At 43.8% G+C, this 26,831-nt stretch overlaps 1 protein-coding gene across 6 annotated transcripts in view; it reads left to right on the forward strand.

Annotated features, from left to right (window-relative positions):
- The first annotated feature begins 615 nt into the window (after window positions 1-615).
- LOC125623883 (CWF19-like protein 1) overlaps window positions 616-26,831 on the forward strand; it is a 62,663-nt gene continuing 36,447 nt past the window's right edge. Inside the window, exons 1-6 of one of the 6 annotated variants that reach the window (XM_048823930.2) lie at window positions 616-1,767; window positions 2,965-3,049; window positions 6,744-6,822; window positions 16,040-16,141; window positions 19,668-19,882; window positions 22,034-22,152. In XM_048823930.2, coding sequence (XP_048679887.1) covers window positions 1,745-1,767; window positions 2,965-3,049; window positions 6,744-6,822; window positions 16,040-16,141; window positions 19,668-19,882; window positions 22,034-22,152 — 623 coding nt within the window. In that variant the 5' untranslated portion in view covers window positions 616-1,744. Of the gene's footprint in view, window positions 1,768-2,964; window positions 3,050-6,743; window positions 6,823-16,039; window positions 16,142-19,667; window positions 19,883-20,627; window positions 20,736-22,033; window positions 22,153-26,831 lie in introns of those variants that run through there. The other 5 variants (XM_048823928.2, XM_048823929.2, XM_048823931.1 and 2 more) reach the window with 5 other exon arrangements.

Here is a 26,831-nt window from a genome sequence, read left to right on the forward strand (position 1 = left end):
GTTAACTAAACTGTTCTGCATTTATGCCTACACAACCCCTCCTTCTGTGCACTACCCTTCCCTCGTTCCTCCAGGCTCCTGCCTTCGATGTGCCTTTCTAAGAACATTTGGTCTCCCCACTCTCCTCGCCAGGGGCCCCCGTCCCCTGTTCCTCCCCTTCCCCCAAGGAACCACCCCTGACCTGGCCAGAAGCTGGCCCATGGTAAGAGCTGCCCAGGGAGCCTGGGCTGCAGTGGGGTGAGCCAGGAGACAGGTAGAGCAGCCAGGGGGAGCCTGGGTTAGTCTAAGGTGTGACACCCCTAGTAGACAGACCAACAACAGTACTTTGAGGCTGGCCCTGCCTTCATAGCCCTGATTAGCCAGGGGCGGGCACACAGAAGCGGACCTCCTGCCCTGTCCCCCAGAGCCCTGGCTGGCTGGAGAGCTGGCAGGAAATCATGCTGCTGCCACCCCTTCTCCCTCCCTTCGAGAAGGGGCTGTTGGGGAGACATGTGCTGCCCCCGCAGGGACACAGCAGGGCCCAGGGGAGCCCGACCTCAGGGCTGGGAGCTTGACCCAGGGAGCTGCCCTGCGCATGTGCGAATGGGCCCTGGCCAAGCAGAAGGATCCTCTTGATGCCCGATGCATTCAGCAGGCCCTGCCTCAGCCCAGGACTCCCGCTGGTTCCACACCCCACTCTGGGAACTCCAGTCGCCGGCACTAACAGAGTCTGCAGCCTGGGTTTCCCTCTCGCTAACCACAAACTGCCACTCTGAGCCCTCTCTCTGCCCCCGCTGCTGCGTCCCACCCCCCCTGGAAAACCCTCGGCAGGGCAGGGCAGGGCTGGCGCCTGAACGTTCACCCTGGTACTGGCAGCGAAGCTCCTGCTCCGTCCCCGGCCCCAGGCGGCGCTGCTGGGTCACAACCTCCCCGCCGAGCATTGCTGTGGCGTTATAAACGAGCGGCAGAAGAAGGGGGTGGGGGCAGGAGCTGGTTGCGATGGTTCGCACTGTACCAGTTCCCGGGCTCCCGAAATAGAAGAGCGGGACAATTAACCCCCACGCCTTGGATCTTCCGCCCCAGAAGGATATTAGCCTTTTCCGCAGCTGCCTGACGCCGCTGGCGCATATCCACTCCGCGAGCCGGCGGAACCCCAGACTCAGCCCGCCACTGCCCAGGGTGGGGCACGGGAGACACGCGGGCCCGCGTGGGACCCTCGCTACAGGCCCCAGCGAGACTGCGAGCCCCCGACCGCGATTCCTGGCGTCTGGTCTGCGAAACCGGGGCCCGCCTGTCGGACACTTCATCTAGGCGCCCCGCCCTGGCCTGCTGACGAGAGGGCATGCGGCGTGCGTCACGCCGGGCTCGGGCGACGTACCGAGCGAGCAGGGCTCTCGTTTCCGGCCGGGGCGGGTTTGGGTGACGTACCGAGCGAGCAGGGCTCTCGTTTCCGGCCGGGGCGGGTTTGGGTGACGTACCGAGCGAGCAGGGCTCTGGTTTCCGGCCGGGGCGGGTTTGGGTGACGTACCGAGCGAGCAGGGCTCTCGTTTCCGGCCGGGGCGGGTTTGGGTGACGTACCGAGCGAGCAGGGCTCTCGTTTCCGGCCGGGGCGGGTTTGGGTGACGTACCGAGCGAGCAGGGCTCTCGTTTCCGGCCGGGGCGGGTTTGGGTGACGTACCGAGCGAGCAGGGCTCGTTTCCGGCCGGGGCGGGGTTAGGGGCCGCACGGCAAGTTGGGGAGTTTTGTTCCCTTCTCCGGCGTTGAAATGGCTGGAAAACCTCTGAGAGTGTGAGGCGGGGGCGCGGCCCTGCTGTCGCGCTGCGCGGGGAGCGGGCGGGCGGGCCGGCGTCTGCCGGGCGCCGCGGCGGGGCCGGACTCGGGGGGTCTCTGGGCCTGAGGGGCCCCTGCTCCAGGCCGGCGCCGGGCCCTCGATCGAGCTGCAACGTCGCCGCTGGGGCCGGGCCTGTCTGGGCGGGACGGGGGGAGCTGGGCCGTGGCTCGGGCCCCGCTTGTGCTGCCTGCTGCCGAGCCAGGCGGCCCCGGTTTCGCGCGTTGTGACGCGTTTTCTTCTCACGCGAGTGGCTGAGGCCCTGGGCTCGAGGCTCGAGAGCTGGCCCGCGCGCTGCAGGACAGTTGCGTGGAAGCAGGGGTTTTAGTGGAAATAGTGTTGCGATTTCCACCGTGCTCCTCTAGGATAATAACTAGAGTGGTAGTGACCTCTATCAAGAGCTAAAGTTGTCGGAGCGCTTCCAATCTTAACCCTGATTTTGGTGTCTGAAAAGCTCGTTCAGTGTTTCGTTTTTTAATAGCTCTTAGAAAATTGCAGTGTGCATTGCTAATGTAATTTTACTGTTTTTAGGGCTGTTAGGTTCTTAGCTCTGGACCAAGCGTGAAGGTGTTTTAAGGGCTCCATAGCTTGTAGTGGAAATGGTGTGCAGAAGTGGTCTCTCACACTTTTTTCTATTTTTTAAAATAAGACTAAAAATGTAGGACATTTCAGAAAAAAATGGTAAAGAGAGCATTAGTATTCCATGGTTTAAACAAATAAAAGTCAATAAATGCTTGCTTTAGCTGCCCGTGCAATCCTAACTCAGCCTTTTGTGTGTGCATTTCAATACAAGTCTTAATTACATGGTCTTATGTATCATATAGTACAATATAATGAAGGCTGTAGAAAAATACTGTCAGTTATGGAGAGATGTGCATAAGGCAGCACTTGTTTTTTCCCAGTCCTTAGAGGTTGCAGGCCATCTGTCTCCTGGTAAGTCCTAAAACACATTTTCCCAGAACAGGAATCTGAGTTAAACAGTATTTAGACAGTAGTTATATTTTAGGCAGGATTTTCCACCACCTCATGGGTGAAATGTGTGTATGAATCCTTGGCTGTAAGAAAGACAGGGTCCCAATTTTTCATGTTACCAATTCAAATATTAAAGATACACAAACTCATTATGGGTGTTGTCATGTCCTTATTTCTCTCCCTAGACTGGCCTGTGGGGATGTTGAAGGAAAATTTGATATGTTGTTCAATAGAGTGCAAGCTGTTCAGAAGAAAAGTGGAGAATTTGATGTAAGATTTATATTTCTGCTTCTGCACCATGGTCTGTTAGATTAGAAGTGTTCCATTGTATAATGCCTGCCATTGGCAAGTGAAAAAAAATGACCTATGATAATGTTACATGAAGCCAAATGCTCATTGTTAGACTCCTCTAAATGTTATGTGAAAAGAATATTTGTACATAATGTGAATTAGAAGCACAGTGTTTAGTATTTACATAGTGCTTTGCATCTTTAAAACATTGAACAAATACTAATACTCACAACACCTCTTTTTAAAGTTGGTACCACAGATAAGTCTTCTTATCCTTGTATTTACAGGTGGGAAACTGAAGCAAAGAGATGCAGTGACTTGCTCAAAGTCTCTCACTGAGGGTATGTCTACACTACGGAGACTATCCCAGCATAGCTGTGGCACTGTTGCTATGCTGGCATAACCCTGTAGTATAGACCTAGCCTATGCTGGCGTAAGGGTATTTCCTTTGTTGTAAGAAAACTACCTCCCCAAGCAACATCTACACCGGGGATTAGGTTGGCATAGCTATGGCACTCAGGGGGTAGGGGTGGATTTTTTACACCCCTGAGTGACATAGCTATGTCAACCTAAATTTTAAGTGTAGACCAGGCCTCAATGAGTGGCAGAGCCAGAAATAGAACCAGGAATTCTGACTTTTAGCCCCATGCTCATTGTACATTAATCAAAATGTAGAACTTGGATTATTTTGCCAAAATTGGTTTTTGATTTCTGACTGAAAATTGATACAAGGATACCGGGGAAACTATTTTTCTTAAAACCTAGACATTTCTGAGTTTTTAAAAAATTCTCTGAATTGAAAAGGGTGAAAGCAAGCCGGTCTTTACTGGAAAACATTTTATAAGTTACATTTGTTATTTAAAAAAGTGAGCTAACTGACAAGTGGTGTTACCTGCAGCGTTCTAGCCGTTTTGGTCCCAGGATGTTAGAGAGAGAAGGTAGGTGAGGTAATATCTTTTATTGGACCAACTTCTGTTGGTGAGAGAAACAAGCTTTCAAGCTTACACAGACCCTTTCTTCAGGCCTGGGAAACTTAGGCCAGGTGTTCACTACGTACGTACTTAGGTATAGCTGTGTTGCTCAGGGTGTGAAAAATCCACATCACTGAGCAACTTAGTTATACCGACCTTAAACCCCGTGTAGACCGTGCTGTGTTGGTGGGAGAGCTTCCATCAACAGAGCTGTCAACTCTTGCAGAGGTGGAGTTATTAAGCTGACAGGAGAGCTGTCTGCCGTGGACTTAGAGCATCTTCACCAGAGGTTTGTAGTGTAGACCTGCCCTTATTCAGTGTGTCACATCTAAATACAAGGTGTGACTGATTGAATGATCCCTTCAAATATATGTTAACTACTTACGTTAAACAAAGTGAAGTGGCCAGTTAACTCCTCTCCAGTCATAGGAAAGGATGGAGAAGCAGCTGAGGGGGAAGTTGTTAGTGCGTTATTGATTGTTGTAATAAGCCATGAATCTAGTGTCTAGCAAAGTTATGAATTTACGCTTTCAGCTTTGTCTTTTGAAAGTGTCGTGGATGTCTCCTATGAGATTGAGGACTGATAGGTCAGATATGGAGTGATCGCTCTGTGAAAAGTGTTCACCCACTGGTGATATGGTGATTTTGTTTTTCATCGTTTTCCTGTGAGTTCATTCAAGAGCATCGTGATGATCTGGTTTCATCTACATAGTTGTTACTGGAGCATTTAATGCACTGGATGAGGTCCGCCACATGTTGTGATAATCATGTATAGGACCCATGGATCTTGAAAGATGTGTTGTGGGTGGGTATTGATCATTGTAGCAGTGGAGATATGTCTGCATGTTTTGCATCTTCTGTTCTGGCAGGGTCTGGTGCTGCTTCGAGTTGAGGTGTCCTGGTCTATGAGGAGCTTGCTTCTGATGATGCGCTTGGAGAGACTGGGGGGTTATTTGAAGGCCAGAAGTCAGGAAAGACTTTTCACAATGGGATCCCCATTCTATATGGGTTGTGCTTGTTTGATGATACTCTGTATAGGTAGCAGTGTTGGGTGATAGGTGACAACTAGGAGTGTTTAGTTGGTGTGGGTTTACTTCTGTACTGAAGCAGGTTTTCTTGGGGTATTTGGGTGACTCGTTCCATTATGTGATCTACTTCTCTGATGGAGTGTCCTTGTTTGGTGAAGGTGGTTTTTAAGTGTATAATAGTGTTTATTCTGGACTTTCTCTTTGGAGAGTATTCTGTCGTATCTGAGTGCCTGGTTGTAGATAACAGATGTCTTGATGTGTTTGTGATGGCTACAGGATCTGTGAAGGTGGGTGTGCTGATCCCTGGGTTTCTTGTATATAGTCTGTAGGGGTTCATTGCTGAAGCTGCTTGGGGTGTCTAGGAAGTTCATGCTACTGTGGGAGTTCTCCAGAGAGAGTTTAACGGTGGTTGTTGAAGTTGTGATAGAAATCTCAGAAAGTTTAAGTTGCCTCTGCCAATGCATCTGATCCTTGGCTGCATTTTTGCCTCCCACAGCTTTTGCTAGTTTTGTTTTGGAGAGTGGAAAGTTGAAACCAGAGGATTGAAGTCAGGCGCTTAAGATGTATGCTTTGCCTTCGGTTGACTGCAGTTCAGTTGCTGGACAAGAGACAAAAGCTGCCTTTTCCTATCTCTCTCGCTGTTCTTTTCACTCTTCTTTTATGTGACTGTCTTGGGGAAACACAGTATGAGATTTTAAAAGAACCTGAGAGCTCAGATTGATGCTGTTATAAAGGAGTCTAAGGTGTTTTAAAACCCTTAATTAGTGTTGTAACAGTAAACCGTTAAATGTGGTCTGGAGTTCAGGTAGAATAGGTTCTAGCCCTTTCTTCTGTTGTAACAACCACCGTTAAAATACACCAGGAAACTGTTGAAAAAATGATAGTAGATCCTGAGGTCCCAGTGGGTGGTGGTAGCTCTGATGGTGAAGCTCCCTCTGTCCCTCCCCTGCAAGCTGTCCAGGCTGCAAGCTCAAGCCAGTAACCAAGTGATATTGCCCGTCCAGAAAAGGAACGCCTTGCCCCCATCAAAATGAACCAAACACACTTCTGGTGGATTGCAGTTATCAGCACTTCATGGTGTCCTAGCAACTCTTAATTTGTTGGCATAACAACTTTATGCACTCTCCAGGAGTCTTTTGAGACTCCTTATCACAGTTCGATTAAACACACTCAGTTTGTACCACTCTCTTTGATTCTAGCTTTCACTTAATTTCATGTAACAGGTCATGGTAAAGTTCTGAAAACCTTTCTCCCACTCTGTGCATCTTGAGATATTGGTCTCTGCACATCATGACTTAAAAGGATGCTTGCAACAATGGTGGGATGCTATTGGAGAGGTTGCTAGGAAGTGTTTTCTCCTGGAAAAGACTCTGTACATAGAGAAGGAATAAGGGAGTTTCTCACAATGAAGATGTACTTGATCTTGTAATTTCAGCTGTTTTTCCCTGGATTTTTTGTGTGTGTGTGCGCTTAATAACTGCTAAGGAATTTCTCGTTTTACATACATCAAATGAAACTAAATCTCAGGCAATAAACCACTGAACCCAAATCACTGTTAATGCTGTGACAGTAAGAAAGTAATGAAAAGGACAGCCTAGGTATTTTTACATCGTAAACCTTTCCCCCTTCTTACAATGGTTCTCTTGTGTTTTTTTTTTTTTTTAATGATTTTAGCTGCTTTTGTGTGTTGGGAACTTCTTTGGCTCTACTTCAGAGACAGAGTGGGAGGAATACCGGACATGTGCCAAGAAAGGTAAGGAAAGGGCCTGTATATTAGATGACTATAACCCAGTGGGATGTGGCTGCACACGTGGCTTTGAATTTGATGAACAATATCTTCACCATACATCATTCCTGTGTTGCTTTATTAAATTTTTCAGTGTACGATCCTGAACTAAACAGAGGGATGGCTAGGGCAAGGGCTGTGGTGAGCGTCAGATCCATTCAGCTATGTTTTATGGAAGCTGAAGGCAATGTGCTCAGCACTGCTTGCTGCTGCTGCTGGTACAGAAAGGATCAGTGTGTGCCTTTGGTGCCTGCTGCAAATGTCTGTGTGTATGGAAAGAGCTTGTAAGCTGTCTGTGGATTGCAGTGAGTAATATTATATTAACTAGGCCCTGCTGCTTAGCACTCAATGGAGTGTTAGGTCTGTATGATGTGTAGCTTGCTGCTATCTGTGTAATTTCTCCAGTAGTATACAATACTGGGTTGTCTCCTCTCTGCCATTGATCTGGGGGCAGCTCAAGCTGTTAATTATCAACTCATGTAGTTGGTCACATCTATTCCCTGTTGCCCCATCTTTTCCCTCTGGAAGCTGCACCAGACAGCAACAGTGATCTGTCCTTTGAAAATTAATGAACAAGCAGTGAAAAGAATTAGTGTTAAAGCCCTTTTCTCTTGGCCTTCCAATCTTGAGATGTGTTCATTGGTGTATTTCACTTGCACAGGTTTCTGTCATGGCCAGGAGTGCATAATAAAGGGCCAAGAGCGCTTTGAATGCTCTGTGCCCAGAACAGAGGCACAAGAGGATTCTGTTTCCATGCAGCTGTTCTACCAAAATATTTCGAAGTATGCCTTGTGACTTACTGAGCATGGGCTTCTCTTTGAGCCTCTCATTACTCCAGCATAGACCCCTTCTCCACCTGTGTAAGAGAAATTATCCGTTCCCTTATTCCCTGGTCCCTCTCCCTGCTCCTCTCAGGTCCCATCACCACATTTATGAGAGAAGCTTATCTGTGAAAATCTGTAAAGCTGCCACCTTACCTTGTTTTTTCTTCGAGTGTGTCTACTTCAGGCTGAGGGTGCAATTCCCAGCTTGTAGACACAATGTGCATTAGCTCTGATTAAGCAAGCTCACTAAAAATATAGATGATGTAATGTGACTGACAGGAGGGGCTATGTACCTGCTTGAGACGTTGGGCACCAGTGTGTATTGATTTAAAATCACCAATTTTTTGTCAGCAAACAGGAAATCTTGATTTAAATCATGGATTTTAATGGTGTTTTACATTTGTACTTTTTAGTTATTTTCCAAAAGAAACATTGATTCCCAGTGGTTGGTAACTATTAAAACATGTTGACTTTCAACTAAGTATAGCCTATTGTGGTGGGTTCCCCCCCAGGATGCCACTTGGAACTGGGATACCACTGAGCCTGCCTGTCCCACTAGCCTGGGTTCCCTTTACTCTGTGCTGCTGTGACAGGCTCTCAAGCTCCCTTCAAGCACACACGCAGGTAGAGACATACCCAGCTGCAGCTATATTCACACAGATACTGAGGCCAGCTCTGCATGGGAGAGCTCAGATAAAGAATTGCCCAGCACACCAGTGCACAACCCCTCTGGAGTGTAAACCCCAAACTGTATTGTTTTGTGCTGCACAGAGAACTATACAGCCGAAGCTCATAAAATTCACCCTCTCCCTCAATGTGGAGAGAGATATGCAACATATGCTACCTATAAAGGTAGCCAGCCAGTCAGGCAGCGGCACAGGAGCCAGCAAACAGCTGTAAACAGGGGAGTTTGTGGGGAAGACTAAGCCAGGCAGAGGAACAGACAGGCTAGTGAAGGGAGTCTGTGGTGGTCTGGTAGTGTTTTCATGCTCGTTGGGGGTTTGTTTTGCTGTGGGTGGGGGTTTTTGTTTGTTTTGTTTTTCCCAGACTGACAGGACTTAGGTGAGAAGGCTATGACAGACACAGAGGCAGCAGTAGTAGTGACCCAAGTAGTGGAAGACGCTATGAAGATGACTGGATGTAGAAGCTGTGGCATGTACATGATCCTAGAGGGGGTACCTGTAAAGAATTTCGTCTGCATGAAGTGCCGCCTGATAGAGCTGATGGAAGAGAAGATCCTAGGATTGGAGATGCAGGTGGAGACTCTAGTCGAGTTTAGAAGGGGGTTAGAGTGGATGATGGAGCAAAGACGTGAGGAGGTTGAAGGGAAAAGCTCAGACTTGCAGATGGACGGAGGACCGAATAACTCTGAGGGGATGCTGCTTGGTGAGGAAAGTGGACAGTGGAAGCATATGACTAGGAGAACCAGGCAGAGGAAAAGACAGGGCAGTGAAGAAGAAATAGATCTCAGGAACAGGTTTGCAGAGTTGGAAAACGAAGAAGGGGCACAGCAGGTGATCACTGAAGGTGAGAGGGCAAGGAAAAAAAAAAGAGCAGCTAGTCCTATTGGAAGAGGGCAAGAGTCAATGGAGATAACACCAAAGATGAGCCCCAGGAGGATATGGGATGGGTTGTAGAGGATTTCAAGGGACAACAGGAATCGTGGCCAGATGGAACAGGGGATAGACTGGAGATCGCACCATCGCCAGGAAAAGGCAGGTCTACGTGATTGGGGACTCATTACTGAGCAGAATAGACTGGTCTGTAACAAGAGCTGATCCAGAGAACAGAAGGGTGTGCTGTCTGCCGGGTGCTAAGATATGGGATGTGGACCTGAGGCTGAAGAGGATCCTAACAGGAGCGGGAAAGAATCCATTGATTATCCTTCATGTGGGAACAAATGATACGGTTAGATTCTTGCTGGAATGTATCAAGGGAGATTATGCCAGGCTAGGGAAGACGCTAAAGGAAATCGAGGCTCAGGTGATCTTCTGTGGGATTCTGCCTGTTCTTAGAGAAGGGCAACAAAGGTGTGACAAGATTATGATGCTCAACAGATGACTTAGGCAGTGGTGCTATAAGGAGGGCTTTGAGAATGGGAAGCATTCTTGGACAGAGGACTGTTCTCTCGGGATGGACTTCACCTGAGTAAGGAGGGAAATAGACTTCTAGGATGGAGGATGGCACAACTGATCAAGAGCTTTAAACTAGGAGTTCGGGGGAGATGGTTGGGAGATGTCCGGGTTATCTCCATGCCAGTTATTCTCTTTGAGAGGGAAGAAAATGAAGTAAGAAAGGATATACAACCGTGGGTAGGAGAATGGACATAAGAAGGAAGGGCAGTGTACATACCAATCTAATAGGTAATATTGGCGGTAGAATGTCTGTGCCCAATTGGGTAAAGAATGTGAGGAAACGGCAAAAATTAAGATGTTTGTACACTAATGCGAGGAGCCTAGGTAATAAAATGGAGGAACTAGAGCTACTGGTGCAGGAAGGATATTAGTATTGAAGGATATTAGGAAAGATAGAAATAAAGGCAAAGGTGGTGGAGTAGCATTGTATATCAATGATGAGGTAGACTGTAAATAAATAAGAAGTGATGGAATGGATAAGACCGAGCCTGTCTGGGCAAAAATCACATTGGGGAAGAAAGCTACTAGAGCCTGCCCTGGGATAGTGCTTGGGGTGTGCTATAGACCGCCAGGATCCAATGTGGATATAGATAGAGACCTCTTTAAAGTCTCCCATGAGCACACAATTGCCATTAGTATTTACTTCTTTAAAAACATTAACTTCCCAGATATAGACTGGAGGACAAGTGCTAGTAATAATAATAGGGCTCAGATTTTCCTGGATGCGATAGCTGATGGATTCCTTCGCCAAGTAGTTGCTGAATCAACAAGAGGGGATGCCATTTTTTTATTTGGTTTTGGTGAGCAGTGAGGACCTCATAGAAGAAATGATTGTAGGGGGACAACCTTGATTCCAGCGATCATGTGCTAATTCAGTTCAAACTAAATGGAAGGATAAAGAAAAATAGATCTGTGTCTAGGGTTTTTTATTTCAAAAAGGCTAACTTTAAAAAATTAAGGAAATTAGTTAGGGAAGTGGATTGGATTGAAAAACTTGTGAATCTAAAGGCGGAGGAGGCCTGGAATTACTTCAAGTCAAAGTTGCAGAAACTATCAGAAGCCTGCATCCCAAGAAAGGGGAAAAAATTCATACGCAGGAGTTGTAGACCAAGCTGGATGAGCAAGCATCTCAGAGAGGTGATTAAGAAAAAGCAGAAAGCCTACAAGGAGTGGAATATGGGAGGGATTAGCAAGGAAAGCTACCTTACTGAGGTCAGAACATGTAGGGACAAAGTGAGAAAGGCCAAAAGCCATGCAGAGTTGGACCTTACAAAGGGAATTAAAAGCAATAGTAAAAGGTTCTGTAGCCATATAAATAAGAAGAAAACAAAGAAAGAAGTGGGACTGCTTAACACTGAGGATGGAGTGGAGGTTAAGGATAATCTAGGCATGGGCCAATATCTAAACAAATACTTTGCCTCAGTCTTTAACGAGGCTAATGAGGAGCTTAGGGATAATGGTAGGATGACAAATGGGAATGAGGAAATGGAGGTAGATATTACCACATCTGAGGTAGAAACCGAACTCAAACAGTTTAATGGGATTAAATCGGGGGGCCCGGATAATCTTCATCCAAGAATATTAATGGAACTGGCACAAGAAATTGCAAGCCTGTTAGCAAGAATTTTTAATGAATCTGTAAGCTCAGGGGTTGTACTGTATGACTGGAAAATTGCTAACATAGTTCCTATTTTTAAGAAAAGTAAAAAAAAGCGATCCAGGTAACTACAGGCCTGTTAGTTTGACATCTATAGCATGAAAGGTCTTGGAAAAAATTTTGAAGGAGAAAGTAGTTAAGGACATTGAGGTCAATGGTAATTGGGACAAAATACAACATGACTTTACAAAAGGTAGATTGTGTCAAACCAACCTGATCTCTTTCTTTGAGAAGGTAACAGATTTGTTAGACAAAAAGAGAACGCAGTAGATCGATTTCAGTAAGGCATTTGATACGGTTCCACATGGAGAATTATTAGCTAAATTGGAAAAGATGGGGTTCAATATGAAAACTGAAAGGTGGATAAGGAACTTTTTATTACTGACCTTGGCACAAAAAGTGGGAATGTGCTAATGAAGTTTGCGGATGACAGAAAGCTGGGCAGTATTGCCAACTTCATACAGGAAGGTCTGGATGACCTTGTAAACTGGAGTAATAGTAATAGGATGAAATTTAATAGTGAAAAGTGCAAGGTCATGCATTTAGTGATTTATAACAAGAATTTCTGTTATAAACTGGGGATGCATTACTTGGAAGTAACAGAGGAGGAGAAGGACCTTGGAGTATTCGTCGATCACAGGATGACTATGAGCCACCAATGTGATATGGCTGTCAAAAAAGCTAATGCGGCCTTGGGATGCATTAGGCAAGGTATTTCCAGTAGAGATAAGGAGGTGTTAGTACCTTTATACAAGGCACTGGTGAGACCTCAACTGGAATACTATGTGCAGTTCTGGTCTCCCATGTTTAAGAAGGATGAATTCAAACTGGAACAGGTACAGAGAAGGGCTACTAGGATCATCCAAGGAATGGAAAACCTGTCTTATGAAAGGAGACTCAAGGGACTTGGCTTGTTTAGCCTAACTAAAAGAAGGTTGAGGAGAGATATGATTGCCATCTATAAATATATCAGAGGGATAAATACCATGGAGGGAGAAGAATTATTTAAACTCAGTACCAATGTGGACACAAGAACAAATGGATATAAACTGGCCATCAGGAAGTTTAGACTTGAAATTAGATGAAGGTTTCTAACCATCGGAGGAGTGATGTTCTGGAACAGCCTTCCAAGGGAAGCAGTGGGGGCAAACGACATATCTGGCTTCAAGACAAAGCTTGATAAGTTTATGGAGAAGGTGATATGATGGGATAGCCTAATTTTGGCAATTAATTGATCTTTGACTACAAGCAGTAGATATGCCCAATGGCCTGTGATGGATGTTAGATGGGGTGGGATCTGAATTACTACAGAGAATTCTTTCCTGGGTGTCTGGCTGGTGAGTCTTGCCCACATGCTTAGGGTTTAGCTGAACCACCATATTGGAGGTCAGGAAGAAATTTCCCCCCAGGGCAAATTGGCAGAGGCCCTGGGGGTTTTTTGCCTTCCTCTGCAGCATGGGGCATGGGTCACGTGCTGGAGGATTCTCTGCACCTTGAAGCCTTTAAACCATGATTTGAGGACTTCAGTAGCTCAGACATACGTTAGGGGTTTGTTACAGGAGTTAGTGGATGAGATTCCATGACTTGCGTTGAGCAGGAGGTCAGACTAGATGGTCATAATGGTCCCTTCTGACCTTAAAGTCTATGATTCTATGATTAACAGCTTTCCGCCCCAAATATGAGTTCCACACTGGTTTAAGAGACAAAACAAATTTACTAAATACAAAAGATATATTTTAAGTGATTAGAAGTGATAGCAAACAGATCAAAGCAGATTACCATAGTAAATTAACAAAAAACGCAAACTGAGTTTAACACATTAGATAGGTAGGATATAAATTAGCAAATTTTCACCCTGAGTGATAAACAGACTGGCAGATTCTTAAGGTACAAGTTGCCTTGGCTTTCCCGGGTTTTCACACACAGGCTAAAAATCCTTCTAGCTTGGGACCATCACTTCCCACAGTTCAGTCTTTGTTCCTCAGGTGTTTCCAGGTGTGTGGTTGCGGGGAGAGTGAGGTCCCCCTGTGATGTCATTTACCCCCTTTTATATCTTCTTCCCACTTCCTGGAAAGCTCTCTTGCTGTGACCTGGGTCAAACAGTTTCCATTGTGTAGTGCTGTCTCTTGAGAGGTTTCTATTGTACACAGTTCCTAGGGTAATCCGTGTGCTTGTGTGCATTTCCTCAATAAGCCATTAACATTGTTTGGCCTTTTTACTGTCGTATCTGAAAGGCTGCTTGTTGGTGTTTTCAACCTCATGACATGTTCCAGTAACACATACTAGCCAAACTTAATAACTTCACATACAGCGGTAGCACACACAATCCAATGAGATTACTGTCTAGCAGATCAAGACTTTTAGAATGACACCTCCCAAGGCATACTTTGTATAAGGCATATCCTAATTACATGGCAGTGGTGAATAGTGGGGTGTCACACCTATGCAATTGTATAGCCTAACTTACATTTATTCAAGTTTTTACATTTTTTTGTTTGTTTTGTTAGAAGATGGTGATTTTTTTTAACTTGTGATTTGTCAATCTGTTTGGATTGAAATTCAGATTAAATTAGAAATTCACAAAAACTGCATTTTTTTTTATTAAATAAAACTACCTGAAACTTGCTGAATATGTACAAAAATTGTCAGAACATGTTTTGGATTCAAAACTGATTATACAAAGAAAGAATTATAAGTAGTTATTGAATGGAACTGATTATCTCTGGTCAGTTTGTCCTTCAAGATTTTGGAACTGGTAGTTCTCATCCTCTCACACCTAGGTAGTTTTTATTAATAGATTGGAAGAGGGGAAACAAGCTTTCCTGCTTTTTCATCTCCCAGTAGGTTTCATTGAACTTGTCATTGAATTGAGCTATTTGAATGAACTGAAATGAAGAAAATATTCTCTCTGCACCTGCAGAAGTGGCTACTGCTGTGAGAAGCTGATTTAGCATTTTAGCAAGTTCCAGGTGCTTAGCCAGTGACTCCCACCAGTTCAGTAGTTTAATGTTCTTTATAACTTGGGAGAAATTATGCACTGCTTATTTTTGGTATTTAATTTAAATTATTTTAACAGATTGATAAATTTTGACCTTAACATAGGCTGTCAGTTTCAGATTTAATTTTAATCTGATTTAAATAAAATCCAGTTTATTTTTTTAAAGTGGCTATCCACTTTGTTAGGCATGTACAGTATAAGCTTTTTTATCCAGGATGTTGCGGGAATGGGGCATGCCAGTAAGTGAAAAATGCCGGTTAACTAAGGGGGAGGGAGTTTGGGTGTGGGAGGGGGCTCAGGGCAGGGGGTTGGGCAGGAGTTTCGGGGTGCTGCATCCGGGAGGGGGGGGTGGGGGCGATCTGTCCGGGGTAATCCTCGGAGGAGGCACGGCAGATGGCTTTGTGTGCTGCCCCCCTCCCCAAGTGCTGGCTCTGCTGCTCCTATTGGCTGAGACAGCTGAGAGTTTTGCCTTCCAGCTAAACTTTGTTCTGTTGTTACCTCATTTCCTTGATCCAGCCCCACTCTGTTCTGCTTCATCTCTCTGTCCTGTCTAGTGTGTAAGTTGTAGTCTCTGGAGTAGGAACTCTCTTCTTAAGGCTTGTACAGGCAAGTAACAATCACAAAGGGGTTTGTTCTTGATTGGATTTCCTGGGTGCTTCCATAATATATTGATCATTTTTTCTAAGCTGGGAAAGATGGTGATTGACCCTTTTCACATCAAACCTTTCTAAAGAGGTTAGCAGCAGTATTGGAAGAGATTGAGTCTTCACCATTCACATGTTATGGAGAGGTTAAACTCAGTCTTCTGAGGGCAGGGAGATCTCAGCAGAGGAACCTCAGGTCTGGACTGACTTACCCCCATTCACTCTTAGACCTGGCCAACACACACAGTTGTGTGGATATAAGTAAAGGTGTCATTTTATTTTCAGTAGGTGAAGTGACGCAACTTTGTTCACTCTGGACACTTACAGTGGTTTAAACCTGGTTTATCTGTTTAGCTTATGGCGGTACATTTTTATAGGTGAAAGCTAAACTGATGAGTCCACACACAAATTGCACTGTTTTAACTAAACAAATGTAAGTGAAACTGGTGCAAGTTGTGTGTATAGGCAAGCTTTTAGTTCTTAGGGCCAAAGCTTAATGAGCTCCTAGGTGTCATGCAAGTCTTGATTATTTACACTGGCTTTTCTTGATGGGGGAGATTTACAGTTGATGGGGGAAGGGATTTGAGAATCATTTAATCTTGTTGGCATTATCCGTGAAAATGTTCTTAAGGGACGCAGTCAACTTGAAATCTACCCAATTAAAAAAAAAAATTTGTACTTAAATATACTCTACTAGTATGTACTATAATGTTCTGTTTAGGTGTTTGCTTTTTTGTTAGTTTTTTTAACTGGTGATTAATAAATTTCAGTGAAACGGGCAGGACCTAATAAACTCAATTTCTGGGTCCAAAACTATAGTACATTTCCTCTGTAGTGAGTCTTTACTTCATAATAGTAAATACAGAATTGAATAAATGTCACAGTTCTGAAACCAAGTGAACTAATTGTGTGTGTTTCTTCTCCAGCTCCTATTCCAACGTATGTCTTGGGTGCCAATAACCCGGAAACCGTACATTATTTCCCAGATGTCAATGGCTGTGAACTAGCCGAGAACATTACATACTTAGGTAATGGTATAGATTTTATTTCTGTGTTGTGAATCCGATGTGCGTTTTATGGGAGTATTAAAATGTTGCTGTAGTAGTGCCTTAATTTAGGTTGTGATGCCCCTTTCATTCCAAACTTCACTTGATCATTTCTTCACTTGTTGATACCTTCCTTCAGAAATCATCTCAGCGAGTCTCTCGTACTGAGTCTCAGGCCCAAGACGAATTGTTTTTGAAACCTTAGTAAAATCTATTCTGCTTTTTTTTTTAGATGAGCAACATAAAAAGACATCTTTTGTACTTTTACAACATTTTCAACTTTTTATGAGCTCAACAGAGCTGTTTGGGTTGTCAGCCTGAGCTTGTTGGGCAAGTTTCAATGAAGTTGTCAACTTTGGGGAAAAAATTGTTGGGAAACAAGTTAATGGCAAAAGAACAGTATGCATTGCATTTATGCAGTATGAATTTTCCTTCCTAATTCAGCTATGCATTTATTGTATGTTCATGCAACAGAACTGTGCAAGAGTTAGTCTACCACAGCTAGCATGAATCCAGCTAGTGTGAAGTACAACACCTGTGAAGACGATGCAGCATAGACTTCAGAGTGGGCTAGCAGTCAGGCTACTTACCTCGGGCCAAACTGGGCTTGTACTACCTCTACTGGAGCTTGCCCTGCACTGTTTTCACTGCTGTTGTTACCCAGGCTAGCTGGATTCAAGCTAGTTCAGGTAGGCTAGTCCATATACAGAAGATAAGAATGGCCATACTGGGTAATATGGTGGCCAGTGCCAGATGCTTTAGAGGGAATGAACAGAACAGGACAATTATTGAGTGATCCATCCACTGTTGTCCAGTTCAAGCATCTAGCAGTCAGAGGCTTAGTGATACCCAGAACATGGGGTTGCGTCCCTGATCGTCTTGGCTAATAGCCATTGGCGGATTTATCATCCGTGAATTTACCTAATTCTTTTTTGAACCGAGTTATACTTTTGGTTTTCTCAACATCCTCTGACCCCTGTTCTTGTGTTATGTGAAGGTGTCATAAATATAAAGGGAAGAGTAAGCCCCTTTAAAATCCCTCCTGGCCAGAGGAAAAATCCTCTCACCTGTAAAGGGTTAAGAAGCTAAAGGTAACCTCGCTGGCACCTGACCAAAATGACCAATGAGGAGACAAGATACTTTCAAAAGCTGGGAGGAGGGAGAGAAACAAAGGGTCTGTGTCTGTCTGTATGCTGCTTTTGCCGGGGATAGACCAGGAATGGAGTCTTAGAACTTTAGTAAGTAATCTAGCTAGGTATGTGTTAGATTATGATTTCTTTAAATGGCTGAGAAAAGAACTGTGCTGAATAGAATGACTATTCCTGTCTGTGTGTCTTTTTTGTAACTTAAGGTTTTGCCTAGAGGGATTCTCTATGTTTTGAATCTAATTACCCTGTAAGGTATCTACCATCCTGATTTTACAGAGGTGATTCCTTTACTTCTATTAAAAGTCTTCTTGTAAGAAAACTGAATGCTTTTTCATTGTTCTTAGATCCAAGGGTTTGGGTCTGTAGTCACCTATGCAAATTGGTGCGGATTTTTACCAAACCTTCCCCAGGAAGTGGGGTGCAAGGGTTGGGAGGATTTTGGGGGGAAAGACGTGTCCAAACTACGTTTCCCAGTAAACCCAGTTCAGGTTTGGTGGTGGCAGTGGAGATCCAGGGACAAAGGATAAAATTAATTTCTGCCTTGGGGAAGTTTTAACCTAAACTGGTGAAAGTAAGCTTAGGAGGTTTTCATGCAGGTCCCCACATCTGTACCCTAGAGTTCAGAGTGGGGGAGGAACCTTGACAGAAGGGGTAAATAACATTTCCTTTTTCACTTTCTCCGCACCACTCATGATTGAATAAACCTGTATAATATCACCCCTTAGTTGTCTCTTTTCCAATCTGAACAATACCAGTTTTTTTAATCTCTGCTTATATGGAAGCCGTTCCACACCCTTAATCATTTTGTTCATTTTCTATGTACTGTTTCCAATTCTAATATATATTTTTTGAGAGGGGACAACCAGAACTGTATGCAGTATTCAGGGTATGGGTGTTCCATGGCTTTATATAGTGGTGGTATGACATTTTCTGTCCTCTTATCTATCCATTTCCTAACGTTTCCAAACATTGTTAGCTTTTTTTAACTGAGGCTGCGCATTGAGCAAATGTTTTCAGAGAACTATGCACAGTGACTCCAATATCTCTTTCCTCAGGGGTAACAGCTAATTTATACCCCATCATTTTGTTTGCATAGTTGGGATTATGTTTTCCAAAGTGCATTAGTTTGTATTTATCAACACTGAAGTTCATCTGCCATTTTGTTGCCCAGTCACCCAGTCTTATGTGATCCCTTTGTAATTCTTCACTGTCTGCTTTGGACCTGATTACCTTGGGTAATTTCGTATCCTCTGCAAACTTTGCTACCTTATGTTTACCTCTTGTTCCAGATCATTTATGAATATGTTGAACAGCACTGGTCTCAGTACAGACCCTTGGGAACCCCTCTATTTATCTCTTGCCACTGTGAAAACTGATTATTGCTACCCTTTTGTTTCCTGTCTTTTAACCAATCCAGGAGAGGACCTTCCCTCTTATCCCAAGACTGCTTACTTTGCTTATGAGCCTTTGTTGAGGGATCTTGTCAAAGGCTTTTTCTAAGCCAAGTATACTATATCCACTGGATTACCTTTCTCCACATGTTTGACCCCCTCAAACAATTCTAATAGATTGGTGAGGCATGATTTTCCTTTACAAAAGCTGGGTTGACTTTCCCCAACAAATCATGTTCATCTGTGTGACTGACATTTCTGTTGTTTTAGTATAGTTTCAATCAATTTGTCCAGTACTGAAGTTAGGCTTACCGGTCTATGTAACTGCAAGGATCCACCTCTGGAGCCTTTTAAAAACAGTTGGCATTACGTTAGCTACTCTCCAGTCATCTTGTACAGAGGATGATTTAAGCAATAGGTTACATACCAAAGCTAATATTGTAGTTCTACCATTTCATATTTGAGTTTCTTCAGAACTCTTGGGTGAATACCTTTTGGTCCTGGTGACTTATTACTGCTGAATTTATCATTCGTTCCAAAACCTCTTGGATCAGATCCCATGTGCTTCTTAGGACTGTATCATGAATTGCCTCTCCCCTTGTGGGTTCCAGAACTAGCTGCTCCAAGAAGCAGTCATTGATGGTGTCTAGAAATTTTATCTCTGCATCCCACCCTAAGCTGACATATACTAGGTGGGTATGGGGGTTGTTGGAATCCCCCATTGTTATTGTGTTTTCTATTTTTGTCATCTCTTTAATCCCCCTGAACATTTTAAATGGGAAGGGTTTCTAGTCATTGAGCCAAATCCTGGAGTCCTGACTGCAATTAATGCATTACCAGAGCCAGTCAGTTTCCTCATAAACAAAAGACTGAATAAATAAGCAAGGACTGCAAAACTTGGCCTCCTGTTAGCATGACACATTTTAGTAGTTTCTTACAATACTTAATTTCATTTGTGTTTTACTACAGGTCGTAAGGGTATTTTCAGTGGCACTTCAGGACTGCAGATTGCCTACTTGAGCGGTACAGAATCCCTGAGTGAGCCAGCTCCTGCCTACAGTTTCAGCTCCAAGGATGTCTCAGAACTGAAAATATCTTTATTATCTACTCCAAAATTCAAAGGCGTTGATATCTTGCTGACATCCCCCTGGTCCAGAGGTGTAGGGAATTTTGGAAATAAACCTGTAAGTATTCAAATTCAGTTGAAATGGATTAAATGTGCAGTTAACTAATACTCTGACTTCCACTCACTATAGCTGTTTGTAGACTGAAAAAAAACAACTTTAAAAATGGTTTGTCTGACTGGTTTCTGTTCTTAGGATGCTTATCTTGGCTCTTGAATTGGGTAAGTAGGGCCCATAGTGTGTTCTTGAGTTCAGACAATAAGCTGTCTATCTTTCCCGTGGACTGATTGTTTTCCAGACAAGGATTGTTTGTGGTACAAATTGAGCCATTTTAAATTCCAATTAATCCTTTGAATCTTTTACTAGCTGACTTGCAGATCTTGTAATTTCTTTAGTTTCATGTGTCTGAAGTGTGCTGAATAATCTGATTTCACCCACAGGCCTCTTTCAGACTCCTTGTAACAGCAGCTTACCTTTCCCTAGTGATGAGGCACATCTGCTACCTCAGTTTCTCCACTATCAGTGGTCTTCTATGGGCAACATTGCTGTGGTGCTCTTGACCCTCTGGTTAAAAGTTAGTCTCTCTTCTGGGGACAGCCAAAAGTCCAACTAAACAAATAAGACCTTCCAGCCCTCTCTGGGCTCTGAATAGTTCTTTGCCTCCTCCAAGAGCTCAATAGTCCCTTACCTTCTTAGGGCACTTTTGACTTTTTGTTGTCAGTGCAGGAGTATATACCCGCCACCCACAGGTAGGACTCTTCTGCTCTGGGTTGTGGCCCTAACCACCTGCTTCACTTTCCCTCAGCAGTTTCCTGCATGACCTGTTGTTTGTCAGTCTGCTGCCTCTGGAGAGTCTCACTCTGCTCTCTCTCAGCACCTCCTGCTCCCATGGTCTCTTCTCTGCTGTGTGGAGGTCAGTGGAGTCTCTGTTGGTCCTTTCCCAGGCCCCACTTCCTGGAGAACCAGCTAGCATAGTGCTGCTCCTGCTAGCTTTCTTTTCGCTGAGCACAAACTGCCTTTTATAAGTCCCAGCAGGCCTGGCTGTCAATCACATGGTCTCCAGACACTGTCCAATGATCTGGGTGGTAAACTAGGCACAGGTGAGGCTGGACACAGACTCTTAAAGGGCTAGCTCACCCTGTGATGCTACTGAAGTTTATATACCTCTTACCCTGAGTAAAGGTCATTAATTGTCACTCAACACGTTTTTCCTGCCCTGCTGACTTTTCCGTTACATGTCTGTAGTCAATGCAGGAAGCATCCACTATAGAGTTGAGTTCCAACTTCCAGTCAAGCTCCCATTTTCAGTTGCTGTTATTGTTTTCAAACACATTTTGGTGGGGGAAATTTCATGGTTGGTGTTGGTTAAAGAATGGGTGTGGTGATGGAGGCTATTGGAAGTGGAGGACGAACATTTGAGCAAAAGTGTTCAGATTTGTATTAAGTGAACATGGGGAAAATAATTTCCCCCATATGTTCTAAACACAGATTTTTCTCTCTGAACACTTAAAGTCTAAAACCAGAAACTTTGTACTTGTTGTATTTGGAGATCTTGTTTATATTAACAAAGTAATCAAGGTGTGAAGAAATAGTTTGATTTACTATTTTTAAAGGTTTGCATTTTTAATCTGTGGCCCCACAAATGGTTTTCTGGCAGAGAGTCCCAGCCTGACTTACCTAGATGGTTATTTGGGCTGGTGCTTGTGGTAGTGATGGGGAGGGCATGGGGCGAGGACATTTGTGGGGGCTGGGGAGCTCTCATGGATGGGGATAAGAAGGGGGAGCATAGATATTCCCCAGTCTCTTGTTTGTTCATGGAGGGTGTCCAATGGAGAACAGGGCTGAGTGGGGGAAGAGAGGAGGGGCTGGGGGGCAGCTAACTAGGGGGGGATATGGAAGAGTGTGTGTATCTGGAGATTATATCTAGCCACTCACTGCCAGGCCTTCTGAGCTCTGTGCCAGAGCTTTCCCTGTGTTTAAAAAGTACGATCTCTGGTAGCGGGAAGAGCTGGCTCAGTAGCTGAGCTTTTGAAGCCCCACTGCAAGCCATATCTATGGGAGAACTCTGGCTTGAACGTGCTGCTGTTCCGCAGAGGTACAAAGCACTACATTTCTAAAATACACAGAACAAAGAAACTCTGTGCTGAACCATTTTTCTCTGCATTGCAAACCCACAGGATTTTAGAATAATGCTTTATTTGCATTTCATAGGGAGAAATGGATACTAAGAGATGTGGATCTGTGTTAATATCTAATCTAGCCACAAGTCTGAAGCCAAGATATCACTTTGCTGCATTGGAGAAGACCTATTATGAAAGACTTCCTTATAGGTATGTAGGACCTTGAGTAACCACTCTTATTTTATAAGAAAGTTTGGTTTTCTAGTGCATATGGGAAGGAATTCTAAAATTATAATGTACTAAACCCACATTATAGTTTGTAAATACCTTAATTTATTCCAGTGTACACCCTGACTTCATCTCAAGCATATTTTGTGGCCATAACTGCCATCTGCACTAGGAAGTTGACCCATTGCTGATAATAGATGTCAGCAATACATCCCCACAAACTTATGTTGCAAATAGAATAACTGCTACTGTGGATTTCACAAAACACGTTTCCTCACCAAAAGGTCACGGCAGCATTCTACATGGTTGGAGACAGATGAAGTTAGGTAGACTGGCCACTACAGGGAAGAGAAGCAGGAGGAATTCCACACACCTGGAAGTTTCCTATCGATACCAGGTCCTCATTGGACCTGCTGGAATTTCCACAAAGGGAAGGGAGAGATGTATTCAGCACTGGTGAGGCCACATCTGGAGTACTGCATCCAGTTTTGGGCCCCCCACTACAGAAAGGATGTGGACAAATTGGAGAGAGTCCAGTGGAGGGCAATGAAAATGATTAGGGGGATGGGGCACGTGACTTATTAGGAGAGGCTGAGGGAACTGGGCTTATTTAGTCTACAGAAGAGAAGAGTGAGGTGGGATTTGAGAGTAGCCTTCAACTACCTGAAGCGGGGTTCCAAAGAGGTTGGAGCTAGGCTGTTCAAAGTGGTGGCAGATGACAGAACAAGGAGTAATGATCTCAAGTTGCAGTAGGGGAGGTCTATGTTGGATATTAGGAAAAACTATTTCACTAGGAAGGTGGTGAAACACTGGAATGCGTTACCTAGGGAGGTGGTGGAATCTCCATCCTTAGCGGTTTTTAAGGCCCAGCTTGACAAAGCCCTGGCTGGGATGATTTAGTTGGTGTTGGTCCTGCTTTGAGCAGGGGGTTGGACTAGATGACCTCCTGAGGTCTCTTCCAACTCTAATCTTCTATGATTCTGTGTATGGGACATATGTATGGGTGGCAGCTCGGCCCAGCCTATGAGAAAATCAAGCTTACCGGCAGAGTGTTCTCCAATTTTCCAAGGAAGACAGACAATCCTTGTTGGGGATTCAATACTAAGAAGAACTGAAATAGTGTTCTGCAAAGGACAGGAGGACAACCAAAATGTGTGCTACTTTTCCAGAGCCAAGACATGAGATGTTTGAGTAGCAGCCGTGTTAGTCTGTATTTGCAAAAGGAAAAGGAGTACTTGTGGCACCTTAGAGACTAACAAATGTATTTGAGCATAAGCTTTCGTGAGCTACAGCTCACTTCATCGGATGCATTCAGTGGAAAATACAGTGGGGAGATTGAGATACATAGAGAACATGAAACAATGGGTGTTACTATACATGCTGTAACAACAGCAGTCACTTAAGGTGAGCTATTACAAGCAGGAGAGTGGCGGGGGGTCACATAAACACCACCCTATATTGGAAACCTGCTGACCCCTATTCCTACCTACATGCCTCCAGCTTTCACCCAGACCACACCACACGATCCATTGTCTACAGCCAAGCTCTACGATACAACCGCATTTGCTCCAACCCCTCAGACAGAGACAAACGCCTAGAAGATCTCTGTCAAGCATTCTTACAACTACAATACCCACCTGCTGAAGTGAAGAAACAGATTGACAGAGCCAGAAGAGTCCCCAGAAGTCACCTACTACAGGACAGGCCCAACAAAGATAATAACAGAACGCCACTAGCCATCACCTTCAGCCCCCAACTAAAACCTCTCCAACGCATCATCAAGGGTCTACAACCTATCCTGAAGGACCACCCATCACTCTCACAAATCTTGGGAGACAGGCCAGTCCTTGCTTACAGACAGCCCCCGAATCTGAAGCAAATACTCACCAGCAACCACACAACAAAAACACTAACCCAGGAACCTATCCTTGCAACAAATCCTGTTGCCAACTGTGTCCACATATCTATTCAGGGGACACCATCATAGGACCTAATCACATCAGCCACACTATCAGAGGCTCGTTCACCTGCACATCTACCAATGTGATATATGCCATCATGTGCCAGCAATGCCCCTCTGCCATGTACGTTGGTCAAACTGGACAGTCTCTACGTAAAAGAATAAATGGACACAAGTCAGACATCAAGAATTAGAACATTAAAAAACCAGTCGGAGAACACTTCAGTCTCTCTGGTCACTCGATTACAGTCCTAAAAGTGGCAATTCTTCAACAAAAAAACTTCAAAAACAGACTCCAACGAGAGACTACTGAATTGGAATTAATTTGCAAACTGGATACTATTAACTTAGGCTTGAATAGAGACTGGGAGTGCATGGGTCATTACACAAAGTAAAATTATTTCCCCATGTTTATTCCCCCCTCCCCCCCACTGTTCCTCAGACATTCTTGTCAACTGCTGGAAATGGCCCACCTTGATTATCACTACGAAAGGTCCCCCCCACCCCCGGCTCTCCTGCTGGTAGTAGCTCACCTTAAGTGATCACTCTCGTTACAGTGTGTATGGTAACACCCATTGTTTCATGTTCTCTATGTATATAAATCTCCCCACTATATTTTCCACTGCATGCATCCGATGAAGTGAGCTGTAGCTCACGAAAGCTTATGCTCAAATAAATTTGTTAGTCTCTAAGGTGCCACAAGTACTCCTTTTCTTTTTAAGACATGAGATGTTAATCCAAGATTGAATAAGCTTTTTAAGTCTATGGGGAAGGATCCATTGGTGGTGATTCAAATTGGCAGTAACAGCACAGTGTTGGGAGATATCTCGGAGATGGTAGATGAACTCAGTGAACTTGAAGCATGCTGAAGAAGAGTGTCCAAACAATCTTCTTTGAGATCCTTCATGTCCCACGAGCAAAGGAAGGCAGAAGAGTCTGGATGTGAATTGCTGGGTAGGAGAGCTTTGGTTTTGTGGAATGTTGGTCCATGTTCTACAGGTAGAGGGATCTGTGTATTTTGTATAGCCTTCACCTCCAATCTCCTGGAGGGTTGGGTTGGCTAAGTAGCCAGGAGGGAGTTAAACTAATAGTAAAAGGGGATGGTAAAAAGATGGAAGATATGAGTGCTTAAAAACTGAGATGTTGAGAGCAAAATTAGGGAAGGAGCCAAATGACATGAAGAGGAGAAATTTTTGAGTTGAATTCTTGAAATTCTTCTAATTCTTGGAGCCTGAGTAACACACAAGAGGAACTGGGATTGCTCATTTATGAGCATAAATTTGATCTAGCTGATATAAATGAAACCTGGTTGGATGATTCCCAAAATGAAATGTTAAAACCAGTGGTTGTAACCTATTTGGGAGGATCGTGCGAACAAAAGGGGAATGCGAGTAGCTCTCTGGGGGGTCGGGAGGTGGGAATGGCATAACCGTTGTCTGCATCACTGATCACTCAGAAGGAAAAGATCTTGATTGCTTATGGATCTATGTCCTAATAGATAAAGAACAAGACGGGGTACTAGTTCGTCTCTGGTACAGGCCACCAAATCACACATGGAATAAGATGATTGCTTCCTCATGGACCAATCTATAATGTGTAAAGAGAAGAGAAAAATATGTGATTATGGGGGACTTCAGTTTGAGTGACATATGCTGGAGGTCTCATGCTACCAATACTAAAATGTCCTTGGATTTTGTAAATATTACAAATAGCTAGCGTGTCGATTAATCTCTGTTAACTCACACGATTAATTTTTTAAAATTAATCGTGATGAATCTCAGTTTTAATCACACTGTTAAACAATAGAATACCAATTGAAATTTATTAAATGTTTTGGATGTTTTTTACATTTTCACATGTATTGTATTCTGTGGTGTAATTGAAATCAAAGGTATATTTTTGATTACAAATATTTGCACTGTAAAAATGATAAACAAAAGAAATAGTATTTTTCAATTCACCTCATACAAGTACTGTAGTGCAATCGCTTTGTTGTGAAAGTCCAACTTACAAATGGTGTGTATATATATATATATATATATTTTTTTTTTTGTTACATAACTGCACTCAAAAAGAAAACAATGTAAAACTTCAGAGCCTACAAGCCCACTCAGTCCTACTTCTTGTTCAGCAAATCACTAAGACAAACAAGTTTGTTTAAATTTACAGGAGATAATACTGCCCACTTCTTATTAACAGTGTCACCAAAAAGTGAGAACTGGCATTTGCATGACACTTTTGTAGCCAGCATTGCAATGCATTTACATGCCAGTTATGCTAAACATTCGTATGCTCCTTAGAAATTTGGTTGCTAAAGATAATAGTGTTGACATCATACACTTTACACTTCTCTAGGGTGTTTGACTTTGTACTGCACTACATTTTGATTTAAAAAAATTAGAATGATATAAAATTAATATGGCACACGTTAAATGGATTAAAAACTGTTTAACTGGTAAGGTCTCAGAATGTAATAGTAAATGGGGAATGGTCATCGAGCACGTGTGTGTGCAGCAGAGTCCCTAGAGACTGGGTTTTCGCCCTATGCTATTTAACACTTTTGTCAGTGACCTGGAAGAAAACATAAAATCATTACTGATCAAGTTTGTGGATGGCACAAAAATTGGTGGAGTGGCACGTAATGAAGAAGACTCTGAAAATGATTTGGCGGTTGTGGGAGACAATCAGCTCAAGATGAGCT

Source organism: Caretta caretta, chromosome 17 (genome assembly GCF_965140235.1).
Source record: "Caretta caretta isolate rCarCar2 chromosome 17, rCarCar1.hap1, whole genome shotgun sequence".
Taxonomy (NCBI): Eukaryota; Metazoa; Chordata; order Testudines; family Cheloniidae; genus Caretta; species Caretta caretta.